The sequence below is a fragment of the Panthera leo genome, chromosome B4, assembly GCF_018350215.1.
Source record: "Panthera leo isolate Ple1 chromosome B4, P.leo_Ple1_pat1.1, whole genome shotgun sequence".
NCBI classification, from domain to species: Eukaryota; Metazoa; Chordata; class Mammalia; order Carnivora; family Felidae; genus Panthera; species Panthera leo.
Genome location: NC_056685.1, coordinates 114423834 through 114438450, shown reverse-complemented (window position 1 = coordinate 114438450; position 14617 = coordinate 114423834). Strand labels below are relative to the sequence as shown.

General features: G+C 36.1%; 2 protein-coding genes across 5 annotated transcripts in view; one reads left to right on the top strand and one right to left on the bottom strand.

Moving 5' to 3' along the window:
* Nucleotides 1-3937: 3937 nt before the first annotated feature.
* MRPL42 (mitochondrial ribosomal protein L42) overlaps nt 3938-14617 on the bottom strand; it is a 33199-nt gene continuing 22519 nt past the window's right edge. For all 4 annotated transcript variants that reach the window (XM_042947358.1, XM_042947357.1, XM_042947360.1 and 1 more), the window contains one exon: nt 3938-4106. Coding sequence is in view for 1 of the 4 variants with exons in the window: in XM_042947360.1 (XP_042803294.1) it covers nt 4061-4106 (46 nt within the window). In the remaining 3 variants the exon portion in view is untranslated. The remainder of the gene's footprint in view (nt 4107-14617) is intronic.
* LOC122224926 (peptidyl-prolyl cis-trans isomerase A-like) lies at nt 7389-7923 on the top strand. Its single transcript, XM_042947356.1, has one exon. It carries the CDS (start codon nt 7396-7398, stop codon nt 7921-7923), a length of 528 nt encoding a protein of 175 aa, XP_042803290.1. The 5' UTR covers nt 7389-7395.

The window sequence follows — 14617 nt, the reverse complement described above, 5'->3', positions numbered from 1 at the left end:
CTAAAAAGAGATTAGCTACCAAGCTATGAAAAGACATACTACTAAATGAAAGAAGCCAACCTGAAAATGCAACATTCTGTATGATTCTAACATATAACATTATGGAAAATGCAAAACTGTGGAGACAAGAAAGATCAGTGATTACCAGGGGTTAGGAAGGAAAAGAGGATAAATAGGCAGACACTAATTTTAGGGCAATAAAACTATGCTGTAGATAATATAATGGTAGAAATATGCCATTCTACATTTGTCAAAATCCACAGAAGGTACAATACCAAGAGTAAACCCTAATGTAAACTATGAACTCTGGGTGATGATGTGTCAATGTAGGTACATCAATTGTAACAAATGCATCATCCGGGTGGGTGATGGTGATAACAAGGGAAGCTATGCATGTGTGGGGACATGGAAAATACCTGTACCTCCCTTTCAATTTTGCTGTGAACCTAAAACTGTTCTAAAAAATGAAGTCTTTTTAAAAAAGTTAAAATATCCACTAGAATGTTAATAACAGCATTATTTATGTTTTATTTTATATTTGAGAGAGAGAGAGAGAATGCAAGCAGAGAAGGGGCAGAGAGAAAGAAACAGAATATGAAGCAGGCTCCAGGCTCTGAGCTGTCAGCACAGAGCCCAACGTGGGGCTCAAACTCATGAGCAGTGAGATCATAACCTGAGCCAAAGTCAGATGCTTAATCAACTGAGTCAACCAGGCACTCCAACAGCATTATTTATAATAGGGAACAAAGAGAAACAATGATTATGTCTAAAAGCAGTGAGGAAGTTAATTATGACATCCAGATTATAGAATAATATGCATTCATTAAATGAGAGTATTTAATGATATGGCAAAAAAATTCTATTAAATGAAAAAAGCAAGTTATAAAACAGCATGCATAATTAATACTGTTTTTACTCTTTGAAATATATTTATGCAGTGAAATAAGTGGGAAGAAGGGAAGCAAAACTTGAAGTGTTATCTTTACAAGGGACAATTATGGGTAATTTTTATTTTCTATTTATTTTTTAATTAAAAAATAATAATGCATTATGTTTATGGTTTATAAACATTATAAGGGTGCCTGGGTGGCTCAGTCAGTTAAGTGTCCAACTTCGGCTCAGGTCATGATCTCACAGTTCATAAATTCAAGCCCCGTGACAGGCTCTGTGCTGACAGCTGAGAGCCTGGGGCCTGCTTTGGATTCTGTGTCTCCCTCTCTCTCTGCCCTTCCCCCACTCATTCTCTCTCTCTCAAAAATGAACATTAAACATTTTTAAAAAGTTATAAACATCATTATAAAAATTAAGTGGCTCAGTAGATACTAGTTAAGTAGATACTATCATCCTTAAGAAGGGACCATTTTTTGCTGTTGGCCTAGCAAAAAGTATAATGCCTCTTCAAATGTATTAGGGGTTTGGTAAATCCTTGACAACTAGATCAACAGAATGAATAATGGCCTCAGAATATCTCAACACATAATTTCACTACTCCCATTTATTCTACTAGACATTCTTACCTAAAGAACATCCAAATAGTCTCTGGTAATTAAGCACACTGTTACTGCCTTTGGGTAAGCAGTGTTTGAATTGAACTCTAAGAGTGCCCTCTGGTGGCTCACTGACAATGCTTTTATATCAGCTTGAGGTGTCTTAATCCACCTCATCAATGGAAACATGGGAACCGGAAAATTTTTCACGACTGAATGAATTCCCTTTAAAGGACCATCCCACCTTATGCAGTTTTTAAATTTCTAGAAAAAAGGAGACAAGTAAGTGGACCTTTGCTAAAATGTTTGTGATGGTGGATAAGTTACTACCCCTGGGGTAGAGAATGGAAGGAGCAGAGAGGAAGGAGGTGATGGTGGTGATGGAATATGTACTTACTTAGCAAACTAAATAACAGCAATCCATGAAAGCCAAAATTCTAGCATCTACAGTATTAACCTGTAGTTCCAGTACAATAAAATCAAAGTTAATTCTCCAAAGCATTGACATGTGGATGTGTGGTTTGGGCATCTTACAATCAAACAATCTCTATTTAGTACATCTTTGTACTTAGAAAAAAAGTTTTTAATTAATTTAATTATTCTTTATTCTTCCTACTTTTATAATGTGGCATATTTCAATCTTTGTAAAAATTTGGATATAAATCAACCAGAAAAAAATCTAATCATTTTCAAAAATATGTCACTGAACATGGCTGGTAAATATTTAAAATTTCTGATTTGTAAGTTCTATCAACATGTTTTTCTTTGCTCTTTCCCCCACATTAATATATTAATGATAAAAGGAAGCCACTTAAAAACATTTCCTTTTGGTAACAGAGGGTGGCCATTATTACTTCCTTAATCCTTTCCTATTTATTATTCCTTACATTTTTACTGAATACTTGAAACTTCAGAGAGAGTTCCTCTATTAAAAGAACTAGATTAAAGAATAGACTTTTTATTTTATTTTTTAAAAGTTTTTATTTATTTTGAGAGAGAGAGAGCACGTGTGCACATGTCAGGGAGGGGCAGAGAGAGAGGGAGACAGAAAATCTCAAGCAGCTTCATGCTGTCAGTGCAGAGCCTGATGTGGGGCTCAAACTCATAAACTGAGATTTGGGATTATGACTTGAGCCAAAATGCAGAGTCAGACACTTAACCGACCAAGCCACCCAGGCATCCCAAAACAACAGACTTTAAATAAGTTTTCATTTCAATGAATTTCATTTCAATTTTACTTCAATGAAATCATTTTCCACATCAGATTTTAAAATATCACAAATATTTTACAAGTTTCAATAAAGCACCTTTCCACCTTCTTAAAAGATTCCTCACGTCCTAAACAGAAATCACAGGGGCAGCAATGCCATTAAGGATCACATATAAGGTGGTAGTGACAACCAACAGCAAAATAATCAATTAACATTCTCATCACACTAGTGATATTAACATTTTAACCACAGAGTTGCATGTGTTCTGAAGCTAGCATAATTTCTAAAACAGCCAGAAAAAAAAAAAAAATTAAAACAAATTCTATAATATCCTTTCTAGGAAAGTACATTCTTAGGTAAAAGAAAATAACCCTTTGTCACTGTAATGCACAGTAGAAAGGCTCTGGAACCAGACCATTTGGATCCTGGCTCTCCCACTCCACTTGCTGGGTAAGTGGAGTTCAAAGTCACTTGGCCTTACCTATAAAGTAGGAATGATGATCTTTCTTCAAAGGATTATTGTGAGAATTTAATAATAATGTATATATATGTAAAGGACCTAGCAAGCAGTAGAAACTAATTAAAATGTAACTACAGTTAACCCCTGAACAAAGGGGTTAGGGGTACCAATCCCCATTGCAGTCAAAAATGCATGTCTAACTTTTGACTCCCCAAAACTTTAATTACTAATAGCCTATGATGACTGGTAGCCTCACCGATTAACATAATTGATTAACATGTATTTTGCATGTTATATGTATTTTATATTTTTATATTGTTACAATAATGCTGGGGAAAAGAAAATGTTACTAAGAAAATCTTAAGAGAAAATACATTTACAGTACTGTACTATATTTATCAAAAAAAATTCTGTGTATAAGCAGACCACTTCAAACTCAAGTGGTTCAAGGGTCAACTAGAATTTATTTCCTAGAAGCCACAAGAAAGAAAACATCATAACATTTATTTTCTGGGTGGACCCCATGAGTTTCTTTCCAAAGGCAATTAAAAAATCTCCCTGTGAAGGAGAACCATGCACATTTTTATGAATCATATTTATACTACTAACAATATTTGGCTGATAATGTAAAAATACTTAATCACAACTAGATACATAAAAATAAATGGTATACCTTAATATCTCAAAGGCAAGATAAGATGAAGTAGGTTTCTGCATATAAGAATGTCAAATCCACAATTACGTAAGATATATAAAGAAATTGACATTCTAAGACATTCTAAGACATAAAAAGACATTTTATTATTGTTTTGCTACATAACAGTGAATACACTCAATTGCATTTTCTCAAATGGCAAATAAGACACAAGATAACATCTCTTTGATTCCTGAAAACCTCAATATCATCTGTCTTTTGGAGGATCCAGTTTCCTACGACGTCTATGATACCTTGAAAAGAAGAAAATATTTAAGATATTATTTTAGTAAATGTTAACTGTTCCTGATAAAAATATAAAATTTCTATGATTAGTTTGCTGTTCATTAGCACTCAATGAAATCAACAAAACCTAATACATATATACACATACACGCTGTTAGATATAGTTTATACATACTTAGCTAGATAAATATTTCTTAATAGGAAGCCACATTTCCCCACTGTGGGAATTGTTTTCTACTAATTAAGCATTTTGGAAAGGATTTTGCAGCTGTTGAGGTTAATTTCAATATGGTAACCTGGGTAATTAATCCTTAATTAAAAACGAATAATTGTCTTTATCGTAAAGAAACAGCACATCATGAACGTGCTGAGCATGCTCTATTAAAGTTTTATTCAAAAGGCAATGTCTTTCCCTACATGGAGCCCTCTTAAGCTACAAAATTATATTTTAATATACAATAGGATACAATCAGTAATATGTTTACAGAAAAATGTACAAGGTCACAAAAAAATGAAAGAAATGCAAATTCAAAGTGAGGAATCTTTTACTTGTTTTTGCAATCACAAATATTTTAAAAAATCATAATTCCCAACCCAAGCACAGGTGTGATGAAATAAGCACCATCAGACATGATTGGTTAAAGTATTAATTGGTAAAATACTCAGGAAAAGCAGTGTGGCAATATATATATCAAAAAACTTTTTAAAATAGTCTTTACTTTTGATCTAGTAATTCCTCTTCTGGAAATCTATTCTAAAACACATAGAAAAATAGTTAAAATATTAACTATTTTAATACTAAAATATATTAAATATTTAAATATTAAATATTAATCAGGGAGGGGGAGATACAGGATGCACATTTACATATACAGGATTAAGACCATATAAAAATAGGCAAACTAACAAAACTTATTAAAAGAGAAATATGAAATGCATGGTTACCAGTGATTGAGTCATTTTACCATGAAGAATTTTTCTTTTTGCTTCTTTGCATTTCCTTATTTTCTGTCTTAAGAGAATTTCTGCATAGAGTACATGTGTTTATGGTGATGAGTTCTCTTCAAAAATTCCCTTTAGACCAGATTTTGGCAAGTTGGCCTGAGTTATTTACTTTTTTGCTAATGTGGAAACCCAATGTAAGGATTTCTATACCATAAATAGTAAGCCATGTATCTTGCGCTCTTTAGCTGTGATTAAGATATCAAAAGCATTCTTTTTGCTTATCTTATGGTTTCATATGGGCAAGTTTCCTATATGTTGTTTTTTTTATACTGATTTTTTGAAAATTGACAAAACACAGAAATTAAGTTGATAAAATGAAGTACATCTATCTACAATAACACAGAACATTAAGTTAGAGAATAATATACATATAGTGTAATATACATGTATTTTCTACATGTACTTATACTGGCACAGAAAAAAACTCACCATTTTCTTAAGGTCTCCAGTTATATGCCAGATAATCAAGGTTTTACTAGTGCCACCCTGAAAGGTGGGGTCTCTCAAAGCAACTAGTCACCAGAATAGGGGTTTGGGAAGTCACAATTTCTTAGGATGCATGAATTTCAATTTCTGCTACAATCACTAGCCAGAAGCAAGCACCTTGATTATAGGGTGCCCTTATAACTTACCATTCGGACCTGGACTCTTGAGAGAATTAAAAACCCACCCTATTAATAATTAACAAAACAATGAAACCAAGACTCTTCCTGGAAAACCAAGACATATTGTTACCCTTCTTCAACTACACAATGATTCAGTGACATCTGAAATACTTGTCCACAGTTCTTAATCGAGAGCAGAACTTTATCTCCTGGTTCAAACCACAGCTGGATGTTCAAATCTGTTTCCTACTGATGGTAGTAACTAATTTTTGTGGGCTCCATGGAAAAATATTAAAATAGTTATTTAAATAAAGTAGTACTGCTATTCATACATTTATAGGATTGCCCTATATTTTGAGAAATTTCAAATTATTTTCAAATCCTTACTTTCCCTCCAGCCTTTCAATCCTTCCATCCTTCTTTCTTTCAACATAACTTGACATCTAGTAGTGCTGTTAGCTTACTATCTGCTTTTTTAAGAGGTATTATGAGAATGAGTATCATTTATTCATTCATTTATTTTTAAATATGTGGACATCTACTATCTACAGTACTTCTAGGTGCTCAGAATTCTGTAGTACACAAAACAAGACAAAATCTCCACCCTCATAAAGTTGACATTCCAGTGCAGGAGACAGGAAAACAAGTAAGTTAGCCAGGGAAGGTTTCAGAAAGAAAAAACCCAAAGTGAGAAAGCTAGCTTTGCTGATACCAGCAAGAGAATTCTACAGAGACTGAACAGCAAGTATAAGGGCTTTGAAGGAAAGGCATGTTCAAGGAACAGCAAAAAGGCCACGTGGCTGGAACAGAGTGAACAAGGAAGAGAACAAAAGAAAATGAGAATGGAGGTGTAATGGAGGATCAGATCACACACGTTCTTATACGTAATAGTTAAGGTCTTTAGCTTTTTTTCTGGGTAAGATGGGAAACTGTTGGAAGGTTTTCAACAGAAAAATTGTAAGAACTAAGTGAAATTTTAACAGGGTTACTCTGGCAATGTGCTAACAAAAGACAGTAGGGAAGCAAAGCAGAAGCAGGGAGACTAGTTAAGAAGTGACTTCAAAAAACCAGGCAAAGGGTGGTCACATGGAGCAGGATGGTGGCAGAAGGAATGGTGATAAATGGTCAAATGTGGACACATTTTGGGAGACAGAGCTAACAGGATTTGCTGAGAGACCATACGCTGGGTGTGAGACAAAGAGAAGAATCAAGAATGGGACCAAGGTTTCTGGCCCAAGCAATGAGAAGAATGGAGCTCGCATTAACTGAGATAGGGAAGGCTGCAGGAGAAGCTGGTTTGTGGCGGACCATTAGAAGCTCAGTTAGAGACATATTAAGTTAGGGTTGCCTATTAGACATGTGGATATACAGTTGGAGCTGGATATACAGTTCTGGAGATCAAGGAACAGGGCTTGGCCAGAGATTAAACGGGGAGCTATCAGGGATGCCTAGGTCACTCAGTCAGTTAAGGTCAGACTCTTGATTTCAGCTCAGGTCATGAGTCTCAGGTCTGAGTTTGTGACATTGAGCCCTTCATCAGGCTCTGCACTGACAGCATGGAGCCTGCTTGGGATTCTCTCTCTCCCTCTCTCTGCCCCTCCCCCACACAGGTGCTGGTGCTCTCTCTAGCTCTCTCTCAAAATAAATAAATAAAGTTAAAAAAAAAAAAAGAATTGGGGCTTTGCAGATGCCACCATCCTGGAGCCACCCATGCTGCCCAGCCATGGTCAACCCCAGCATGTTCAACATCTCCATGGATGGTGAGCCCTTGGGCTCCATCTCCTTCAAGCTGTTTGCAGACAAAGTTCCAAAAATAGCAGAGAACTTCCATGCTCTAAGCATTGGGGAGAAAGGACTTGGTTATAAAGGTTCCTGCTTTCACAGGATTATTCCAGGATTTATGTGCCAGGGTGGTGACTTCACATGTCATGATGGCACTGGCAGCAGGTCCATCTATGGGGAGAAATTTGATGATGAGAGTTTCATCCTGAAGCACACAGGTCCTGGCATCTTGTCCATGGCAAATGCTGGACCCAACACAAACGGTTCCGAGTTTTTCACGTGCACTGCTAAGACTGAGTGGTTGGATGGCAAGCACGTGGTGTCTGGCAAGTTGAAGGAGGGCATGAATATTGTGGAAGCCATGAGGCATTTTGGGTCCAGAAATGGCAAGACCAGCAAGAAGATCACCACTGCTGACTGTGGACAAATCTAAAAAATTTGACTTGTGTTTTACCTTAACTACTAGACCATTCCTTCTGTAGCTTGGGAAAGCACCCCTCCACCTCCATCTGTCAAAATCTCCTATAATGTTTGTGTTCTTGCAGCAGTTTCACGGGTTCCATGTTTTCCTTACTCCCCTCCAAGTCTAGCTGGATTCAGAGTGAAGATTATGATAATGAAATAAAAGTTAAACAACAACAACAACAAAAAAGAGAGTTGGGAGCCATCAGCATACAGAAGATATTTAAAGCCATGAGACTGGATAAAATCACTATCTTGGAAAATGGGACAGAAAAGAAGAGAGAACCAAGGACTGATCTTTGGGCACTCCAAAATTTATTGATAAAGGATATGAAAAGGAATCAGTAGGAGAAACTAGGCTAGTATATGAATTTTAGATATATATAAATAGTTTCAATGAAGCTATTAAGGTTGAATTAATGAGAAAAATAACAGATAACCCAAATACAACTGTTAGGGACTCTGTAACACTGCTAAAATGATGTGTTTTGGAAAGAGTTATAACAGAAAGAATGTTCCATCACTTCTGATGTTTTTCATGCCAACTGAGGAAGACTGAAAGGGAAAACATCCTGTACACAAATGCTATACATAAGGGCACAGATGATATACTTGCTTCCTGAGTACTAGCAACCCTAAAGGCCAACAGGAGATACTGTAGGGGCTGCTGTGCAGGGCAAAGCCACTCAGAATCAGGTCCTCAACAACTATTTACGAAGGAGATATCTAATGCAAACTGCTGTTGAGAATACGGAAAAAAAATGGATTTGCAAAATGGGTATCCTTCAAAGAACATGTTCAAAGCCCCATGACGTCAGGTGAATATGATGTAATAGCTAAGCTAGTTTAATTTGTTTTCATACCTGTAATATTATCAAACAGGAAGTAGCAGGAACCACATGGTTATCTATTAAAATCAACCTCAGCACAAATGAATATAAAAATAGTCATTCAGGCAAAGGCAAAACATAAGGAACTAAAAGTTCGATTTAACTGCACACCCAGTGTCCTGGGTTTCCTCATTATCTACCTCCCACACTAAAAATTTAAATAGTTCTGGCACCCAATCTCAGCATTAAGCTCAAACCTAGGAAGAATCTTTGAATTGCCTTCCCAAAGTAAGTAGGATCACCAGGATTAGGAAAAGGCAAAAAGCAATTCACAAATTTCACAGTAACAATATTAACTTTAGATTTCCAGACTTGAGATAATCTAATCACCAATGTTTTTGGCCACTGGGCTATTTCGGCATCGAATGCATACAGTCACACTACCTACACTTCCAACCCACCCACTTTGGGGGAGGCCATTAATTAAATGTATGAAGGTTCAGGACTGAATGAAGTGAGGCAACACCCTGGCATCATAAAGCCACTGCTGACCTTGATTAAGAATTTGATAATAAGAAACAACTTACTCTACCTGTGACCCTATCAAATAAAGTGAAAATTGAATAAACTCACATAACTTGATAGCTAAACTCTGGGAATAAAACTTCTAAGAATCACTGAGAAATTTACCAGTGGACCTTCCCCAAAACTACCATAAATAAAGTACCATTCAAAAAAAACCTGAACACCTTCAAGAAGCTGTGGACATAATTAGTAAGATATATTTCATCAGACAGCAACTGAGTACCCACACACTGTATTAAGAATACTGTATTAGAGATCATGTGGAAAACTACAAAAGATGTATTCCTGATGAAGAGAAAATAGTCTAGAGCAGGAGATGTAGACAAAAAATTACCCATAAATACAAATATAACATTAACATATATCCAGCCATCTATGGTTATATATAGTTGTGCTAACAGGGAAACTATTAGCTGTGTGTGTGTGTGTGTGTGTGTGTGTGTGTGTGTGTGTGTATAACTATGTGCTATAGTCAAAATGACTATAATCAAGTTAAATTTCATGGAAAAAGTAAGCTAAGAGCAAATGGTAGAAAAATGAAAGTACCAAAAATCAAAGGAAACAGCATTTAAGATGGCTTGACTGAAATGAAAAGTCAGATTGGACAAAAAAGTAAAACCCAAAAGTAAAATTCTACTTCTAAGAAACCCACTTGAAATATAAAGACACAGAGGGGCGCCTGGGTGGCTCAGTCGGTTAAGCGTCCGACTTCGCTCAGGTCACGATCTCGCGGTCCGCGAGTTTGAGCCCCGCGTCGGGCTCTGGGCTGATGGCTCAGAGCCTGGAGCCTGCTTCTGATTCTGTGTTCCCCTCTCTCTCTGCCCCTCCCCCGTTCATGCTGTGTCTCTCTCTGTCTCAAAAATAAATAAACGTTAAAAAAAATAAAATAAAAAAATAAAATAAAGACACAGATAGATTAAAAGTAAAAGAAAAGAGGGGTGCCTGGGTGGCTCAGTTGGTTGAGCGTCCGACTTCAGCTCAGGTCACGATCTCGCGGTCCGCGAGTTTGAGCCCCGCGTCGGGCTCTGGGCTGATGGCTCAGAGCCTGGAGCCTGCTTCGGATTCTGTGTCTCCCTCTCTCTCTGCCCCTCCCCCGTTCATGCTCTGTCTCTCTCTGTCTCAAAAATAAATAAACGTTAAAAAAAAAAATTTAAAAAAAAAATAAAAATTAAAAAAATTAAAAAAAAAATTAAAAAAAAAGTAAAAGAAAAGAGGGGCACCTGGGTGGCTCAGTCAGTTAAGCATCCAACTCTTGGTTTTGGCTCAGGTCATAATCTCATGGTTCATAAGCTAGAGCCTCACATTGGACTCTGCTGACAGTGCAAAGCCTGCTTGAGATTCTCTCTCTCCCTCTCTCTCTGTCTCTCCTGCACTCACTCTCTCTCTCTCTCTCTCTCTCTCTCTCAAAATAAATAAATAAACTTAAAAAAAAAAGTAAAGGAACATAAACAGATCATGTAAACGATAATCAAAATAAGTCTGGATAGGCTATATTAATACTAGACAAATTATCCTTCAGAATAAGAAATATTACCAGCAATAAATAAGAAGACTTCAGGGGTGCCTGGTTGGCTCAGTCAGTTAAGTGTCTGACTCTTGCTTTCAGCTCAGGTCATAATCTCACTGTTCATGGGTTCAAGCCCCACATAAGACTCAGCACTGATAGTACAGAGCCTGCTTGGGATTCTCTGTCTCCCTCTCTCTCTGCCCCTCCTCTGCTCTCCCTCTCTCTCTCAAAAATAAGTAAACATTACAAAAAAAAAAAAAAAAAAAAAGACTTCATAAAGATAAAGGTGTCAATTCATCAAAAAGCTACAATAACAAATGTATATACAATTAATAACACAATTTCAAAATCTATGAAGACAAATAGAATCAGGAGAAGAAATAGAAGAATCCACAAATATAGCTGTAGATTTCCATATCACTCTAATAATAACTGATTAAATAGAAAATTAGTAAGGGTATAGAAAACTTGAACCACACTCCCAGCCAAGTAGACCTAACTGATATTTTTAGAATACTACCAGCGGCAATGGCAGAATATACACCTACTTTTCAAATGTATGTGAAACATTCACCAAAACAGACTATAATCTGGGCCATAAAAAAATCTTAATCAATTTAAAGACTGAAATCATATAAAGTATGTTTTGTGATCACAACAGAATTAAACTAGAAACCACTAACAGAAAAGTAACCCATGGTTCAAAGAAGAAATCATAAGAGAAATTAGAAAACATTTTGAACTAAATGAAAGTGAAAACATATCAAAATTTGTGGGATGCAGCTAATGCAGTGCTTAACAGGAAATTTATAGCATTAAAAGATTAAATTAAAAAAGAAGACAGGTGGGGCGCCTGGGTGGCTCAGTTGGTTAAGCGTCCAAGTTCAGCTCAGGTCATGATCTCACGGGTCTGTGAGTTCGAGCCCCGCGTCAGGATCTGTGCGGACAGCTCAGAGCCTGGAGCCTGCTTCGGATTCTGTGTCTCCCTGTCTCTCTGCCCCTCCCCCATTCATGCTCTGTCTCTCTCTGTCTCAAAAATAAATAAACATTAAAAAAAAATTTATAAAAAAGACAGGTTTCTAAACAACAAGCCTTTAGAAACTAGAAAAGGAACTAATTACATCCAGGGTAAGCAGAAGGAAGGAAATAACAAGGGTCAAAAATAGAAAACAGAAAGACAACAGAATCAATTAAACCAAAAGCTGACTCTCAAAAAGCTCAACAAAATAACAATACCAGGAATGAGAGAAGTGACATCACCACACTAGTGTAGCAGTGTGTATAATAAAGGAATATTATATACTATGTGCAAATAAATTCAATAATTTAGGTGAAATGGGCAAATCCCTTGAAAGATACAAACTACCAAAGCTTACTCAAAAAGAGAGAAATTAAACAGCCCTATCTATCAAGCACAGAAATTGAATACAGTGAGAAATCTTTTCACAAAGAAAATCCCATATCTAGATGATTTCACTAGTAAATTCTAACATTAAGAAATAATACCTATTCTGGGAATGCAAGCTGGTGCAGCCACTCTGGAAAACAGCATGGAGGTTCCTCAAAAAGCTAAAAATAGAACTACCCTATGACCCAGCAATTGCACTACTTGGTATTTATCCATGGGATATAGGTGTGCTGTTTTGGAGGGACACATACACCCCAATGTTTATAGCAGCACTATCAATAGCCAAAGCATGGAAAGAGCCCAAATGTCCATTGATGGATGAATGGATAAAGATGATGTGGTGTATGTATACACATGCGCGCGCGCGCGCACACACACACACACACACACACACACACACACAATGGACTATTACTCAGCAATCAAAAAGAATGAAATCTTGCCATTTGCAACTATGTGGATGGCACTGAAGGGTATTATGCTAAGTGAAATTAGTCAGACAAAAATCGTATGACTTCACTCATATGAGGACTTTAAGAGACAAAACAGATGAACATAAGGGAAGGGAAACAAAAATAATATAAAAACAGGGAGGGGGACAAAACAGAAGAGACTCATAAATATGGAGAACAAACTGAGGGTTACTGGAGGGGATGTGGGAGGGGGGGATGGGCTGAATGGGTAAGGGGCACCAAGGAATCTACTCCTGAAATCATTGTTGCGCTATATGCTAATTTGGATGTAAATTTTAAAAAATAAAAAATAAAACAAGTTAAAAAAAAAGAAAAGAAATAATACCTATTCTAAGGTATTCTTCCCAAAAACTGAAGAGGAGGGAATACTACCAAACCCACTCTGTTGCAGGCATTACTCTGAAACCAAAACCCGACAAAGATATTATAAATCTATAGGCCAGTATCCCTAATAAACAAAGATGTAAAAAATCCACAACAAAATTTTAGCAAATCAAATCCAAACAATACATTAAAAAAAAAATAATATATCATGGGGCGCCTAAGTGGCTCAGTCGATTAAGCGTCCAACTTCGGCTCAGGTCATGATCTCGCCGTTTGTGAGTTCGAGCCCAGCATTGAGCTCTGTGCTGACAGCGCAGAGCCTGAGCCTGCTTTGAGTTCTGGGTCTCCCTCTCTCTCTCTCTGCCTTTCCCCTGCTCATGCTCTGTGTCTGTCTGTCTTTCTCTCAAAAATAAATAAACAATAGATAGATAGATAGATAGATAGATAGATAAAGTAACCATAACCAAGTGAAGTTTAGCCCAGGAATGAAAGATTGGTACAACATTTAAAGTCATTCAATATAATTCATTATATGACTAAAAAAGAAAAACCAAATGATCATCTTAATAAGTACAGAAAACAGCATCTAACAAAATTCAACACCCATTCGTGATAGAATCTCTCCATATGAGGAAAAGAAGGATTTTTCTCAACCCGATAAAGGGCATCTATAAAGACCCATACTGAACATCACACTTAATGTTTAAAGGCTCAATGTTTTCCCTCACTAAAACTGGAAAAAACGCAATGATGTCCATTCTCAACACTTCTATCGCAACATTGTATATAAGATCCTAAGCAGCACACTAAGGCAAGAAAAAGAAATAAAAAGCATAAAGATTGTAAAAGGAAAAGTAAAATTGTCTTTATTCAATGATACATGATCATCTAAATAGAAAATCCTAAGGAATATATTTAAAAAGCTACTAGAACTTCTCAAGATCACAAGAGACAACATCAGTAAACAAAAATCAACCACACTTCTACAACAAAACTGTATTACAAACAAAAAACCTTGGAAATTGAAATTAAAAACCCAATACTATTTATAATGGTATTAAAACTATGAAATATTTGAAATAAATTTAACAAAAATGTAGAATATTCATACACTGCAAATTATATAAAACACTATTAAGTGAAAAAATTTTAAAGACCTAAATAAATGGAGAAATACACTATTTTAACGGATAAAGAGATTCGATACCATTATGACAAGAATTCTCCTGAAATTGATCTAGAGACAGGATACAATCTCCTTCAAATCCCAGCAGGCTTTTTATCAAAACTGATAAGCTGATTCTAAAATTTATATGGAAATCTAAGAGACCTAAGATTGCTGAGACAACTTTGAAAAAAAGAACAAAATTAGAGGACTTTACCTGATTTCAAGACTTCCTTAAAGCTATTTAGCCAAAACAGAGTGGTATTGAAAAGACAAACAACAGACCAAAATAAGAGATGCCAAGACCCACATATATTGTCAACTGAGTTTCAACAAAGTTGCTAGGGCAATTCAGTGGTGAAAGACAGTATAT

Coding starts and splice junctions, on each gene's coding strand:
- LOC122224926 (XM_042947356.1), top strand. CDS start 7,396: ATGCCACCATCCTGGAGCCACCCATGCTGCCCAGCCATGGTCAACCCC.